The 17,235-nt window shown below is 38.2% G+C and overlaps 1 protein-coding gene across 9 annotated transcripts in view; it reads left to right on the forward strand.

The window, feature by feature from the left end:
• MBTD1 (mbt domain containing 1) overlaps positions 1-17,235 on the forward strand; it is an 81,424-nt gene that overhangs the window by 41,715 nt on the left and 22,474 nt on the right. For all 9 annotated transcript variants that reach the window (XM_023732746.1, XM_023732747.1, XM_023732749.1 and 6 more), the window contains one exon: positions 7,273-7,390. In XM_023732746.1, the coding sequence (XP_023588514.1) occupies positions 7,273-7,390 (118 nt within the window). The remainder of the gene's footprint in view (positions 1-7,272; positions 7,391-17,235) is intronic.

Here is a 17,235-nt window from a genome sequence, read left to right on the forward strand (position 1 = left end):
GACAGGATTAGCGTAGGGTGTGTCTTGAGTCATTCCTTCTGAGATAGAAAAGAGATTAAACAAGTAAGGCAGGGGACAGGGGAGATTGAGGCCAAGCCACATGAAGGTCTCCAAGGAACCAGGAAACAGAAACTAAAGAGACAGAGACCTTCCCCCAGAGTTGACACAGAGAGAAAACCTTCCCCTAGAGCCGGTGCCCTGAATTCGGACTTGTAGCATCCTGAACTGTGAGAAAATAAATGTTTGTTAAATCCATCCACTTGTGGTATTTCTGTTATAGCAGCACTAGATAACTAAGATGGGATTTGGTACTGCTCAAACAAATAGCTCCATTGTAGAAGTGGTTTGGGAATTGGGTAATGGGTGGAGGCTGGACGAGTTTTAAGGTGCCTAATAGTAAAATCCTAGATTGCCTTGAAGAGCCTGTTGGTAGAATTGGGGACGTCAAAGACCGTTCTGGTGAGGGCTCGGAAGGAAGTGAGAGCTATAAAGAAAGTCTCTGTCATCTTAGAGAATCCATACGGCACTAGCAACAAAATGTTGCTAGAAATGTGGACATTAAATGTGATTCTGGTGAGGCTTATAAAAGAAAATGACGAACCTGCAATTGGACAGTGGAGGAAGGGTGATGCTTTTTATGCAGTGGCAGAGAACTTGTCTGAATTATGTTCAAATGTTTGGTGGAAGGTAGACCTTGTAAGTGATGAACTTGGATATCTGGCTGAGGAGATGTCTAAACAAGATCTTAAAGAGGCCATGTGGTTTCTCCTTGCCGCTTACAGTAAAATGTGAAAAGAAAGAAGCAAACTTTGCAAAATGAAAACAGAACTTAAAGATTTGGAAAATTCTGTTGTACAAACTGAGGACACATGTCCTAGAATGTCCACCAAGGACGTGGTTACACATTCTTTTGTTAGAGATTAACCCTGTGACTGATGGATCTAAGCAGCTACTGCAGCTGAAAACCCATCACCTTAGACTGATGAACAGAGGAAGAATGAAAGGAAAGAATGCTCTCTGCCTTTTGGGATTCTACAGGCAGGAAATAGGCCAAAGGAGCTATATCTGTTGTCCTCCTAGAAAAGAAAAGGACCATTCCTGGAGCAGCTCAGAGATCAGCAGAACTGTTGGAAGAAGCATGGGAAGCAGGGTCTTTTTTGTTTCAGAGGGTGGGGCCACAGTCCCCTGGGTCTCCAAGGGTAGGGTCACAGCCTCCTGGGATTCAAAGCATGGCTTCAAACCAGTTTGAACTGGTTCGGTCATACCAACAAAGCAGAAAAAGGAACAGACCCAAGTTTTTTCAGTTTGGGTCATTCAGCATGGTAACTGGAACGGCAAAAATTACAGGTCAAAGCTCTGGAATAGGAGACTTGAAAGAGGTATAGTGAGCCCTGTTAGGAGCCTGATGCATGAAATTGGATTATCGGCAGGACTGTGGAGGGTGACACACATTGAAAGCAGCGCGGTCAGCCACCATCTTTCAGCGGGGTATTGCTGTTTCCAGCTCTGCTCAAAATCCAATGGGCAAGAGATTAGGTTGCTGTGTAACGTGTACGCTGCCCTTGTTTTCTAAGAGAGAAATTAAGTTTCCAGCAGGGCTTTGACTGTAATTTTTCCTGTTAATGGTGACGCTTCCTCAGCCGTGATTGAACCAGGAAGAACCAGTTCAAAGCCCTGATTCAAAGAGTCGTATCTTCACTAACTCGGTTCCAGAGTGGGGAGCTGTTGTTAAAGTGTGCTAGGGGGCTGGGGCTGCCACCCAGACCTGAGGGGGCGAGGCTGTCATGCCCAAGGGGCAGAAGGATGAGGCATGCTGGAGCAGAGGGGGTGGGGTCGACACTCAGGTGAACTAGAAGAATAGGGCTGCCCAAAGCTGAGGGGAGCAGAGTTGCCATCCCGGTGGGCCTGGAAGGCGGAGCTGAAGCCCAGGGCCAAGGGATCTCCACCCAGAATCCAGAGAGCTTGGTCAGCACCCAGAGTCTGGAGGGCAAGGCCGTTGACTAGACAGTCCAAGAAAAGACAGTTATTTTCAAGCCTTGAGAGCTAATGTAATTTGTTTTGCTGGGTTTTGGACTTGCTTGGTGCCTGTTATCCCTTATTTTCCTCCAATTTCTCCCATTTGTAATGGAAATATCTACCTTGTGCCTGTTTCACCATTGTACTTTGGAAGCAAATAACTTGTATTCTAGATTTCACAGGTTCACAGATGAAGAGGAATTTTGCCCCAGGATAGAATTTGGACTTGGAGTTGGTTTAAGACTTTGGGGATGATGTGATGAGGTGAATGTGTTTTACATATGGCAAGGACATGAATTTTGAGGGAACAAAGGGTGTGATGTTATGAATTATGTCCCCCAAAAATATGTATTGTAAATGCTAACCTCTATGCCTATGATTATAATCCCATTTGGGAATGGGTTGTCTTTGTTACGTTAGTCAGACAGGATTAATGTAGGGTCTGTTTTTTATAAAGAGATAAGCAAGGGACAGAAGTAGAGGTGGATAGGATTGATGCCAAGCCGCAGTGGAGATCTCTGGGAAACCAGCTGAAGAGACAAGGACCTTCTCCCAGAGCTGACAGAGAAAGCCTTCCCTTAGAGCCAGTACCCTGAATTCGGACGTCTAGCTTCCTAAACTGTGAGAAAATAAATTTTTGTTTGTTAAGGCCATCCGCTTGTGGTATTTCTGTTAGAGCAGCACTAGATAACTAAAATAAGAGGAAGCTGCATGATTGGTCTGGTAGGGGTGAGGGTAGAGTGGCCAGAGCCTTGGCCCTTGCCCCTTGACTCCCCTCTTCTTAACAGTCCCTAAGGTTGGGAAACCACTGAATTAGGTGATCTGATGAGGTTTCTCAAATCACAATATATGTGTAATCCCAAAGAACCCTCCAGTTGATCGTGTGTATTCCGGATATTTGGCTTTAAGGCAGGCACTCTTAATGTCTTGGGGTTTTTTGTTGTTGTTGTTTTTTTAAGACTAATCTTTTAAATTCAAGCACTGTTATTTCCCATCATTTGCCTTATAAAATCAAACAAAACATTTCTTTCCTAGGCACAGGCTAAAATATGCTAATATCAAATGTACACAAAACCATGTGAAAGCTAAAATCATATTCTTTCACTTACGTGTTTATAGACTTCACATTGCTTCATTTTTGGTACCTGAACTGTGTACTGTGTATGCACTGGTCTATATACTCTGCCATTGCTAAGACCAAAGATGTGGGTAATCATTCTGCTTTTTTCTCCCTTGAAAGTAATCATAGTTTTGTACAAAAAAGTCCTTTGTACACATGTCTGTTGGTGAATTTAAAGCTGAATTTACTATACTTTTCCATTATGCCTGCACAGATAATACCTAGTATTACTTGCACAATATATTCTAATTCTCTCTTTTGTGCCTGACCTATATGGCAACTTTTTTGAGAGGATAAATTTATCTATTTCTTTGCATCATGTATTACAAATACATTTTGGGGTTTTGAGGGCAGAAAAAGAAAAGGCGTTTTGTTTGTGTATGTGCAGTAATGATGGTTTATATAGTAAAACTCATGATCTATTTCTCATGTATGTGGTTATTAGTAAAATAATCTTTTTCAGGTACATTTTGTTGTTGGTTTTTTTTCCCTAACCTTGAGTACACACACACACCCCTTCAACCTAAAGTTATAATCTCCACTATTTCATTCTAGATTGCAGAATTTCTTCTAATGGAAATTAAACGGAAATCAGTTTCTGACCCTTATTAGTGCCGCATCAGGGTTCACTGTTACAACTGATGCCAAGAAATAGAATCTCTGCAGGAAAGCAGTGGACTCTAATAAAAATCACCTATTTTTTGTGTTTTAAAGAAAGCCTAAATAAATGTAGAATTCTGTTAAGTTTGGTCTACTTTCTAAAGTAGTTTTTGTCTTTATGCTAGGACCTCCCAGTTCTTAAACAACATTGGAACTTTTCTGGTTCAAAAAAATGTTTAACTGTTTTATGCCTTTGAAATTAGTAGCCACTGCTTTCTCTTTCTTTTTACATGTGCGTAGCGTTCTCTCATCCTTAATCATATTTCCACCCCAAGCATTCCATTTTCATCTTTTACTCTCTTTACACTCCCCATCTCCCTGCTGCCACCACCCCAAAAAGTAAATTCTGTTATCAAATCAAAAGGTGAATGGACTTTCTGGAGAAGGAGGGAGCAATTTTTTTTTCTTTCTACTTCCTACTGATTCCAGTAAATAGTTTTTAGGAATTCTAATTTCTCTCTAGTTAATTTTCTGTAATGTTTCCTCCTTCTCTTGGCCAAATAATACTTCATCTTTCTGTCTAGATGCACTTTAGTAATCACGCCTGTTAGTGTTAATTACTTTAATGGTGGCTTTTTGTACATTTGCCATATTTATGGTTGGAATAGATTCTTTCTTGGTTACTTACATGCAACTTCAGGGCTAACCTCTTCTCACTCTTTGTTGATACTGAGATTGTGTGTGATTATTAAAAGTTATAGGTTGGCAGCTCTTTGGAGGGAAATCTGTATTTCTGCAGCACAACATAGTATGTGCAGTGTATCAGCCTTCCAATAGTGAATACTAGCCATCTCGGCTGCTAGACTGTCTGGGAATATTCTTGAAATGCAGAAAATAAGACTTCCCACGCAGTTTCATAAAGTCAGTCCAGTGGAGGTATGTCATACATTTGTATTGGGGAGCCCTCAGCATTTGGATTTGGCCATGTCCTGCAGGACCTTCCTGATGACAGCTTACCTTGCAGGGAAGGAGAGTCGCTCCCAGATAGCCCTCACGAGTGGCCCTGGAGCAGGAAGTGATGAAGCAGATCTTCCTTGTTTGGGAGGAGCCTGAGGTGGACTTCCGTCCTGAGTCTGGAAGGTAAATTTGTTGTTACCTGTAAATTATGGTTCTGCTAGTTCATACTATGCCAATCCAGACTTTCAGAGGTATCCCTCCTGCCAGCAAGAGAAGACAGATGACTTGGATGAAGATGGCTGTCAAGCCCTGGGTCATTTAGTCTTCCACACTTACAAATACTTGTTTTAAACAAAAGGGCAGATATATCTATTAAATGAACTTATTTCAACACATTGAGCACGTTCTATGCTGTAACTATGGTGCTCTTTTTTTGTTGTTATTTTTGTTTCTTCATTTTTTTCTTAGAGTGAACCATATGGATTGGTTTAAGAGGGCCTAGCAGAACCACATCTTTACAGGCAAGAACAAATGTCACTTTCTGCTACTTTCTCCTATACCAATCCAGACTGTAGGGACCAAAACATAATATCCTCACTAAAGTGAACATTAACTTTATTTTCTAAATGAGCATATTGACACTTTGTTTTCTTTAGTAAAATATGATTAAAAGTTATTGTCTCAAATAAATGTTAAGGCTTAAAAAAAAAGTATCACCAGTTGTCATAGCTAGCTAAAAAGGAAGTCCTGTCCAAATTCATTTAGCAACATGCCAACCTCTAACCCCAGCTTGTCCTATAATACATCATAAACATGACTCTTTCTTCTCAATGAAAATAAACTCAATTCACAAAATGTGACAGCCAAAGAAAGGGGAATGGGTTCCCTGCCTTAATTTAATGTGTACATTTAACTGCATCTGTCTGCTCTAATTGGTTCATCTTAACAGAAATTACTACATGGTTTTTCTGTTAGTACGTGTTAGCTTAATCTATGTTACCTATCTTCCTTCCAGCCTCTCCTTTTCCGATCATACCTGCTGGCAATAGGGATGGCCCTACAGTCTAGAATGATATAGGGGGAGATAGCAGAACCTGAAGGGTCCATTCTTTCATTTTAAAAAAGGAGAAATAGTCATGATAGATGTGGTTTTTTTTGTTGTTGTTGTTGTTTTTGCATAGCTGGGAGAGATAGCTATATGTACCCATCCAGAATTACAGATAGTTCAGATAAGTCACTGTCTCTGAGTTACTGAGGTATATTCATTGCTGTCTACTTAAAGCAATAGCCATTAATTGATTCTGTTTTTGGTTTCCAGACTTATCCTAGTTCAGTATTTCACATTCTCTTCCTCCCTTTCAGAAATTACACAAACTATGGAGAGGATAAGGGTTCAGTATCTTTTAGGCTAATCCTCCTGTTGGATTAGCATCCACCAAAGTATGAGGGGTCTCACACGGAAGACATTTGCCCAATGTTCTGTTTGGCTAGTTCATGTAATTCCTTGATGTCTTTGTTTGCTCATCTTTGAGTTTTGAGGCTATTTTGTTTTTTCCTCATTTGCTCATATTATCAGGTCTTTTTAACCTTGCCTAACCCTTTTCTTTATGATCAAGATTCTAAATTATATCTAATGAACAGATTGTCAAGAGCCACAGAGACTGTTTAATATTATCAGCGCTTATATTCCTAAATGCACTTATTTGAATTAATTTACTGTTGCATAAATTCCAAATAATTGTGAATTGCCTTGAGTTTTAAAGATTAAAATATAATGGAAATTGTAATTTGGAAACATATGTTGGATTTTGGAAAACTCCCTTCATAGTGTTCATTTAATCAATTTTCTGAGTCCCTATTTTAACATTTGGTGCAAAGGCTAATGATTACCAGTTCTAACACTAAAAGTTTTCTCTCTGTTTATAGTAATTCCTGTATGAAAATATTGAAATAATTATTTAGCAATTTACAATGGTACACATCTTGAAAAACTCTTCATCTCCACCTTTTTACTAATTTTGTTCAGTGTTTTTCCCTCATGTCCATTTTAACAGACTATATTCTGTGAATTTAATGTAAATTGAAAAGTAGATAAGTAAGTTTTGTTTCTCCTGTTTGTGTTTTGGAAACCATCTTGCTGATTGGAATTATTTTTCTTTCTGTTATTTGACCAGGTCTTTTAAAACTAAAGGTTAGCCTAAAGTGTGTTCATTCAGCACATACTAAAAATAAGAAGTTTCTTAAATTGGCTTTATCCTATAAAGTGTTTTTAAGTTTGTAACTCTGCTTTACAGAAATTGCTGCTGAAGTCTGATATTCAGACAGTATTGAATTTTGAAGTCGACGTGGATGTAATTTATGTGAATTCTCTTCATCTTGAGCTTGACCTTGACACTGGCTTTTTCCAAATAGAATTCTGTGAAAAGGAGAATAAAAATTATATTTTTAGAGGAAAATGAATGCATTAAAATTGCATTTTTATGTTATTTCCATTATTGATGGTAATGCTTGATTTTGAATTGTATGTTTTGGACTTTATGTTAACAACAAGGTATTAATTTAATAATTTTTATATACAGGCACCTATGGGGACCTGCTGGGGTGATATCTCAGAAAATGTGAGAATAGAAGTTCCCAATACAGACTGCAGCCTACCTACCAAAGTCTTCTGGATTGCTGGAATTGTAAAACTAGCAGGTGAAAAGAATGCATAATAATTTACTAGAAAATGCCAAGGAAATTTGTAACTTTTTGTAAGAAAACTTTTTTTTTTAAAGCATTGCCAGAGAAATAATATATTATGACATAGGGCAGGGGTTGGCATAATTTTTCTGTAAAGGGCCAGATAGTAAATATTTTCAGCTTAAAGAGCCACGTGATATATGATCTCTGTCACAATTACTCAGTTCTACCATTGTATCAAGAAAGCAGCCATAGCAATATGTAAATGATGGGGGTGGCTGTATTCCTATAGAACTTTATTTATGGGCACTGAAATTTGAATTTTATATAATTGTCATGAAATATTATTCTTCTTTTGATTGTTTTTTTCCCAACCATTTAAAAATGGAAAAACTATTCTTAGTTCACAGACCAAAGAAGTCAGGAAGCTGGCTAGATTTGGCCCGTAGGCTATAGTTTGCCAAACCCTGTAGTAAGAAAATGCTTTGAAAATTAACAAAAAGTTGAGGTACTAAAAACAGTGATAATGTCCATGATACCAAAAGTAAACAAGTGTTGATAGTTTCAATTATCTTGGGTTCCTCCTTTCTCTTTATTCCCCCTGCCTCCCCTATACCCCAGCCCTTGTCACATTATTACTGGTGAAATAAATGTGTTAGGTATCTACTACGTTAGACACTGTTTACAAGTGATGTATAGAAATGTAAGAGCTCTTTTTTCCACTGGGCTTCATCTGCCAAAAGTTGAATACTACCACGTATCATGTGACCAGGGGTTCAGTGCATGGTAGAAGAGGGCACTGTAGTAGTTTAGAGGAGGAGCAGCCACTCAGAGGAGAAAATTTGTCCTTCGATTACCCTAAGAGCTGTCCAACTTGCTCTACTCTTTCTTGTTTCACCTCCAGCCATTCTCCCCAAAATACCCTACTCTCTGCTGCATAAGGCTGATAGACTTCATTTACCTAAAAATGATCTTAATTCCATTTTTCTACTCAAGCATCTTTAGTGGCTTCTTTGTCCTAACAGGTTCAAAGTAGTTTGCATTTAAAGATATTGATGAATTGCACCTTATGCCACTGACCAGTTTTTGTTAACTCCTCAGCATGAAATGATCTGCTCTAATGCTGCTAGACTTCCTCTTTCCATCATACAGCATGTTCTCTGCCACCACTGGGCCTTTACCCACTCTTCTAAAAATGCCCCATACTCTGTACCAACCCATGTTACCTAGTTAAGTGACTACCCCTTTCATGGAACATTTAGCGTTCTCTAAACTCTTGCATTATTTTTTACACTATAGTTTGAAAACAAAAACTGTTGTTTCTGTCCTAGGCATTTAAGTCAGTTGCATTTAAATAACTCTAAAGATGAGTACATTTAGTATCCAAGAATTATTTTTTCCTTCTGTCACTGATTTTCCATTTCTGTGTTATCTAATTGCATCGTATATCGTATTTTAAGACACTTTAATGCCATTTTAGAAGTAAGCCTGATACTAATCATGAACTGGACTCAGCAACAGTTAGCAAACTCATCAATTACTCCTTGAATTATTGAATTTTAAAACTGAAGGTTTAATGTTGTAAATCCTTATCATAGATATTAACACATGAAAATGCTGACTAAACCTGATTCCTGGCCTGAAATAGAAGCTTATTAAGCCAGAAAAAAAACCAGGCCCATTGCTGTCAAGTCTGTTCGGATTCATAGCGACCCTATAGAACAGAGTAGAACTGCCCTTTAGAGTGGTGTGGTTAATAGTCCTTTCTTATTCCGCTAAAGGCCTTAAATTAAACTTCAATCTATTATCAACATAGGTTTATTAAATTACAAACAGTATGTGTTATGTTCTTTTGTTCTTCCCAGTAAATAAGGCTTCCTTTTTGCCTACTACATAGTTTTTAAGTGATTTCGCATACATTTATTTGTGTTTATTGAACTTTTTACCTAGCATTTTCATCTATTGTTATGTTGTTAGGTGCTGTTGAGTCAGTTCCGACTCATACCGACTCTGTGTGCAGCAGAACGAAACTGCCCAGTCCTGTGCCATCCTCGCTATCATTGCTGTGTTTGAGCCCATCATTGCAGCCACTGTGTCAATCCATCTAATGAGGGTCTTCATCTTTTTTACTGACCCTCCACTTTACTAAGCATGATGTCCTTCTCCAGGGACTGTTCCTTTTTGATAACATGTCCAAAGTATGTGAGATGAAGTCTCGCCATCTTCGCTTCTAAGGAGTATTCTGGCCGTTCTTCTCCCAAGACAGATTTATTCATTCTTCTGGCAGACCATGGTATATTCAGTATTCTTCACCAGCACCCTAATTCAGATGCATCAGTTCTTCTTTGGCCTTCCTTATTCTTTGTCCAGCTTTTGCATGCATATGAGGTGATTGAAAATACCATGGCTTGAGTCAGGCACACTTCAGTCCTCAAGTTGACATCTTTGCTTTTTAACACTTTAAAGAGGTCTTTTGCAGCAGATCTGCAATATGTCGTTTGATTTCTTGACTTCTCCTTCCATGGGCATTGATTGTGGATCCAAGTAAAATGAAATCTTTAACAACTTCAGTCTTTTCTCCATTTATCATGATGTTGCTTATTGATCCAGTTGTGAGGGTTTTTGTTTTCTTTATCTTTTGAAGTATAAGCCATACTGAAGTCTTTGATCTTAATCAGTAAGTGCTTCAAGTCCTCTTCACTTTCAGCAAGCAAGGTTGTGTCATCTGCATATTGCAGATTGTAATGAGTCTTCCTGCGGTCCTGATGCAACGCTCTTCTTCATATAGTCCAGCTTCTCAGATTATTTGCTCAGCATACAGATTGAATAATTATGATGAAAGGATACAACCCTGACGTACACCTTTCCTGATTTTAAACCATGTAGTATCCCATTGTTCTACTCGAAAGGGATACTGCATGGTTTAAAATATCCTCTTGGTCTATGTACAGGTTGTGCATGAGCACGATTAAGTTTTCTGGAATTCCCATTCTTTGCAATATTATCCATAATTTGTTATGATCCACATGGTCCAGTGCCTTCACGTAGTCAGTAAAACGCAGGTAAACATCTTTCTGGTATTCTTTGCTTTCAGCAAAGATCCAGCTGACATGGATCAGCAATGATATCCCTCATTCCACATCCTCTTCTTAATCTGGCTTGAATTTTTTGTTTGTTTTAACAGCACAAATTAGTTTTCCATTCAAAAATTTTATACACAAACTGTTTTGTGACATTGGTTGCAGTCCCCGCAATGTGTCAGCACTCTCTCCCTTTTGCTTTCCACCATGGGTTCTCTATGTCCATTCGTCCAATTTTCCGTCCCTTCCTGCCTTCTCGTCTTTGCTTTTGGGCAGGTGTTGCACATTTGGTCTCGTATAACTCATGTGCGTTATTGTTTGTTTTATAGGCCTGTCTAATCTTTGGCTGAAAGATGGACTTCAAGATTGGCTTCAGTTCTGAGTTAGCAGGGTGTCCAGGGGCCATAGCCTCGGGGGTTCTTCCAGTCTCTGTCAGACCAGTGAGCCTGGTCTTTGGGAATTTGTAATTTGTTTTATGTTTCTGTCCTGCTCTGTCCAGGACCCTCTATTGTGATCCCTGTCAGGGCTGTTGGTGGTGGTAGCTGTGGGCTCAAGCTGGTAGAGGCTGTGGTTCATGTGGTCCATTAGTTCTTTGGACTAATATTTTTCTTGTATGTTTGGTTTTCTTCATTCTCCTTTGCTCTAAACATGATGGGACCAATAGATGTATCTTAAATGGCTGCTTGCAAGCTTTTAAGACTTCAAACGCTGCTCATTAAAATTAGGATGTAGAACACTTTCTTTTGAACTGTGTTATGCCGACTGACATTTATATCCCCCGAGACCATGATCCCCAGCCCTTATCCCCAGTAATTTGGTTCCTCAAGGTGTGTGGATGTGTCTAGGAAGCTTATATGACTTTGCCTTGGTCAAGTTGTGTGCTAACTTCCCTTATATTGTGTGTTGTCTTTCCCTTCGCCAAAGTTAATGCTTGTTTACTATCTAGTAAGTGATTTCTCTCCCTCATAAAACCATCAAAAAAATTTTTTTTCTGTGTGTAAACCTTTTCTTGGGTTTTTATAATAGTGGTCTTATGTAATATTTGTCCTTCAGTTATTGACTTATTTCACTCAGCATAGTGCCCTCCAGATTCATCCATGTTGTGAGATGTTTCGCAATTCATCATTGTTCTTTATCATTGCATGGTATTCCATTGTGTGTATGTACCACAGTTTGTTTATCCATTCATCTGTTGATGGACACATAGGTGGTTTCCATCTTTTTCCTATTGTGAGTAATGCTGCAGTGAACATGGGTATGCATATGTACATTCGTGTAATGGCATTTATTTCTCTAGAATATATTTCTAGGAGTGGGATTGCTGGATCGTATAGTATTTGTATTTCTAGCTTTTTAAGAAAGCACCATATTGTTTTCCATAGTGGTTGTACCATTTTATATTCCCACCAACAGTGCATAAGAGTTCCAGTCTCCCTGCAACCTCTCCAACATTTGTTATTTTCTGTTTTTTTTTTTAAATTCATGCCAGTAATGACAGAGTGAAGATGGTATTTCAGTTGTAGTTTTGATTACGTTTCTCTAATGACTGATGATCTCAAGCATTTCCTCACATGTTTGTTGGCTGCCTGAATGTCTTCTTTGGTGAAGTATTTGTTCATATCCTTTGCTCATTTTTTAACTGGGTTGTCTTTTTGTTGTTGAGGTGTTGAAGTATTCTATAGGTTTTAGAGATTAGATCCTTACCAGATACGTTGTAGCCAAAAATTTTTTCCCAATGTATAGGTTGTCTTTTTACGTTTTTGGTGAAGTCTTTTGATGAGCATAAGTGTTAAATTTTTAAGAGTTCCTAGTTATCTAGTTTATCTTCTGGTGTTTGTGCATTGTTAATTATGGTTCAGATTCTCTTTATGCTATGTATTAGGACCCCTAGTGTTGTTCCTCTTTTTTCTTCCATGATTTTTATCGTTTTAGGCTTTATATTTAGGTCTTTGATCCATTTCGAGTTAGTTCTTGTGGATGGTGTGAGGTATGGATCCTGTTTCATTTTTTTACAGATGAACATCCAATTTTACCAGCACTGTTTATTAAAAAGACTGTCTTTTTCCCATTTAATGGACTATAGTCCTTTGTCAAAGATCAGCTGACCATAGGTGGATAGATTCACATCTGGGTTCTTGATTCTGTTCCACTCATCTATGTGTCTGTCATTGTACCAGTACCAGGCTATTTTGACTACTGTAGCTGTATAATAGGAGGTTCTGAGATTAGGTAGTGTGAGGCCCTGTACTTTGTTCTTTTTCTTCGGAAATGCTTTTGCTTATCCAGGGCCTCTCTCCTTTCTATATAAAATTGGTGATTAGTTTTTCCATATCATTAAAGAATTTAGTTGGTATTTGGATCTGGATTGCATTATATCTGTAGATCTTTTCGGGTAGGATTTACATTTTCACGGTGTTGAGTCTTCCTGTCCATGAGTATGGTATGTTTTTACATTTATGTAAGTCTCTTGGTTTCTTGCAGTAGTGTTTTGTAATTTTCTTTGTATAGGTCTTTTATGTCCCTGGTTAGATTTGTTCTTAAGTATTTAAGTATTTGTTCTTAAGTATTAAGTATTTTACTTAATAGAGGCTATTATAAGTGGTATTGTTTTCCTGATTTCCATTTCGAAGTTGTCTTTGTTGGTGTAAAGGAATTAATCTGATTTTTCTGTGTTGGTCTTATATCTTGTGGTCTATTCTTGTGGAATCTTTGGAGTCCTCATGTATAGGATCATATCTTCTGCAAATAAGAGATAGTTTTACTTCTTCCTTTCCAATTTGGATGCCCTTTCTTTCTTTTTCTTGCCTTATTGCTCTAGCTACGACTTCCAGCACAATGTTAAATAGGAATGGTAATAAAGGGCATCCTTGTCTTGTTCCCATTCTCAGGGGGAATGCTTTCAGCCTCTCCCTTGAGAATGATGTTAGCTGTTGGTTTTGTATTAAAAACAAACCAACCCATTGCCGTCAAGTGGATTCTGACTCATAGCGACCCTATGAGTGCCTTTTATTATGTTGAGGAATTTCCCTTCTATCCCTATTTTATTGAGAATTTCTATCTAGAATGGGTGTTGGACTTTATCAGATTCCTTTTCTGCATTAATTGAGATGATCATGTGATTCTTTTCTTTTGTTCTGTTTATGTGGTGGGTTATGTTGATTGATTTTCTAATGTCAAAACCATCCTTGCATACCTGGTATGAACCCCACTTGGTCGTGGTGTATTATTTTTTTTTATATGATGCTGAATTCTATTGGCTAGAATTTTGATGAGAATTTTTGCATCTATATTAACGAGAGATAGTGGTCTGTAATTTTCTTTTATTGTTTCTTTGCCTGGCTTTGGTATCAGGGTTATGCTAACTTCATAGAATGAATTTGGGAGTATTCCTTCCTTTTCTGTGCTCTGAAATAGTTTGCGTAGTCCTTGTGTGAGCTTTTCTCTGAATGTTTGGTAGAAGACTCCAGTGAAGCCATCAGGCCAGGGGGTTTTTTTTTGTTGTTGGGAATTTTTTTTATTACCTCTTCAATCTCTTCTCCTTTTACGGGTCGTGTTCAGATTTTCTGTCTCAACTTGTGTTAGTTTAGATAAGTAGTGTGTTTCTAGAAATATGTCCATTTCCTTTAGGTTCTCAAATTTATTGGAGTACACTTTTTCATTGTATTGTTATGATCCTTTTATTTCAGTTGGTTCTGTTGTGATGTGCCCTATGTCATTTCTTATTTGAATTCTTTGCGTCCTGTCTTTTCTTTTGTCAGTTTGGCCAGTGGTTTCTCAATTTTGTTAATCTTTGCAAAGAATTAACTTTTGATCTTGTTGATTCTTTCTGTTATTTTTGTGTTCTCTATTTCATTTATTTCTGTTCTAATCTTTATTATTTTCATTCTTCTGGTGGGTGTGGGCTTCTTTTGCTGTTCTCTCTCTTTTGTTCAAGTTGTAGGGCTAACGTTTTGATTTTGGCCCCGTTCTTTTTTGATGTGTGCCTTTTATTGCTATAAATTGACCTCTGAGCACTGCTTTTGCTGCGTTCCCAAAGGTTTTGGTATGATGTGTATTCATTCTCGTTTGATTCTAGGAATTTTTTGATTCCCTCTCTGATTTCTTCTATTATGCAGTTTTTAAGCAAGGTGTTATTCAGTTTCCATGTATTTGATTTTTTTTTCCTTTTCTTCCTGGTTTTGATTTCTACATTTATGACGTTGTGATCAGAGAGAATGCTTTGTATTATTTCATTGTTTTTGATATTATGAGGGTAGCTTTTGATCTATTCTGGAATGCATACTTTGCTCTTGTTGAATGGAGCGTTCTCTATATGTCTGTGAGGTCAAGTTGGTTGATTTTGTCCTTTAGATCTTCTGTATCTTTGTTGAGTTTTGTTTCTAGATGGTCTATCCATTACCGCAAGTGGCGTGTTGAAGTCTCCTACTATTACAGGCATACCTCATTTTATTGTGCTTTGCTTTATGGTGCTTCACAGATAATTGCATTTTTTACAAATTGAAAGTTTGTGGCAACCCTGCATCAAGTCTTTCACCATCATTTTTCCAACAGCATGTGCTCGCTTTGTGTCTCTGTGTCACATTTCTGTAATTCTCGCAGTATTTTAGACTTTTTCATTATCATATCTGTTATGATGATCTATGATCAATAATCTTTGATGTTAACTATTGTAATTGTTTTGGGGCACCACGAACCATACCTATATAAGAGGCGAACTTAATAAAGTGTGTTCTGACTGTTCCCCAATCAGCTATTCCCGTTTCTCTCCCTCTCCTCAGGCCTCCCTATTCTCTGAGACACGACAGTATTGAAATTAGGTCAATTAATAACCCTACAGTGGCCTCTAAGTGTTCAAGTGAAAGGAAGAGTTGTACATCTCTCACTTTAAATCAAAAGCTAGAAATGATCAAGTTTAGTGAGGAAGGCATGTCGAAAGCCAAGATAGGCCGGAAGCTAGGCTTCTTGTGCCAAACAGTTAGTCAGGTTGTGAGTACAAAGGAAAAGTTCTTGAAGGAAATAAAAAGTGCTACTGCAGTGAACACATGAATGATAAGAAAGTGAAACAGCCTTATTGCTGATATGGAGAAAGTTTCAGTAATCTGGATAGAAGATCAAACCAGCCACAACATTCCCTTAAGCCAAAGCCTAATCCAGAGCAAGGCCTTAACTCTCTTCAGTTCTGTGAAGGCGGAGGGAGTTGAGGAAACTGCAGAAGAAAAGTTTGAAGCTAGCAGAGGTTGGTTCATGAGGTTTAGGGAAAGAAGCTGTCTCCATAACATAAAAGTGCAAGGGGAAGCAACAAGTGCTAACGTAGAAGTTGCAGCAAGTTATCCAGATGATCTAGCTAAGATAATTGATGAAGGTGGCTATGCTAAACAACAGATTTTCAATGTAGGTGAAACAGCCTTATGTTGGAAGAAGATGTCATCTAGGACTTTCATAGCTAGAGAGGGGACGTCAATGCCTGGCTTCAAAGGATAGGCTTACTGTCTTGTTAGGGACTAATGCAGCTGTTGACTTTAAATTGAAGTCAGTGCTCATTTACCATTCCAAAAATCCTAGGACCCTTAAGAATTACGCTAAATATACTCTGCCTGTGCTCTATAAATGGAACAACAAAGCCTGGATGACAGCACATCTGTTTGCAACATGGTTTACTGAATATTTTAAGCTCACTGTTGAGACCTACTGCTCAGAAAAAAAATACTCCTTTCAAAATATTTCTGCTCATTGACAATGCACCTGGTCACCCAAGAGCTCTGATGGAGATGTACAAGGAGATTAATGTTGTTCTCATGCCTGCTAACACAGCACCCATTCTGCAGCCCCTGGTTCAAGGAGTAACTTTGACTTTAAAGTCTTATTGTTTAAGAAGTACATTTTGTAAGGCTGTATCTGCCATAGATACTGATTCCTCTGATGGATCTGGGCAAAGTAAATTGAAAACCTTCTCTAAAGGATTCACCATTCTAGGTGCCATTAAGAACATGGGAGGAGGTCAAAATATCAACATTAACAGGAGTCTGGAAGAAGTTGATTCCAGCCCTCATGGATGACTTTGAGGGGTACAAGACTTCAGTAGAGGAAGTGGTGGAAATAGCAAGAGAACTAGAATTAGAAGTGGAGCTTAAAGATGTGACTGAATTGCTTCAGTCTCATCAAACTTCAGCAGATGAGGAGTTGCTTCTTATGGATAAGCAAAGAAAGTAGTTTCTTGAGATGGAATCTACTCCTGGTGAAGATGCTGTGAACATTGTTGAAATGACAACAGTGGATTTAGAATTTACATAAACTTAGTTGATAAAGTAGCAGCAGAGTCTGAGAGGATTGACTCCAATTTTGAAAAAATTCTTCTGTGAGTAAAGTGCTGTCAAACAGGATCGCATGCTACAGAGAAGTCTTTCGTGAAAGGAAGAGTCAGTTGTTGCAGCAAACTTCATTGTTGTCTTATTTTAAGAAATTGCGACAACCACCCCAACCTTCAGCAGCTCCACCCTGATCAGTCAGCAGCCATCAACATCAAAGCAAGACTCCACCAGCAAAAAGATTACAACTTAGTGAAGACTTAGATGCTGGTTAACCTTTTTTAGCAATAAACTATTTTTAAATTAAGGTATGTAAACTCCCAACCAAAAAAAGCCCTGGCCCAGATGGCTTCACTGGAGAATTCTACAAAACATTAACAGAAGAGCTTGTACCAGTTCTACTCAAGCTATTTCAGAGCATAGAAGAGGAAGCAACACTTCCAAATTCATTCTATGAAGCCAGCATAACACTGAT

The sequence above is a fragment of the Trichechus manatus genome, unplaced genomic scaffold (genome assembly GCF_000243295.1).
Source record: "Trichechus manatus latirostris isolate Lorelei unplaced genomic scaffold, TriManLat1.0 scaffold00054, whole genome shotgun sequence".
Lineage (NCBI taxonomy): Eukaryota > Metazoa > Chordata > Mammalia > Sirenia > Trichechidae > Trichechus > Trichechus manatus.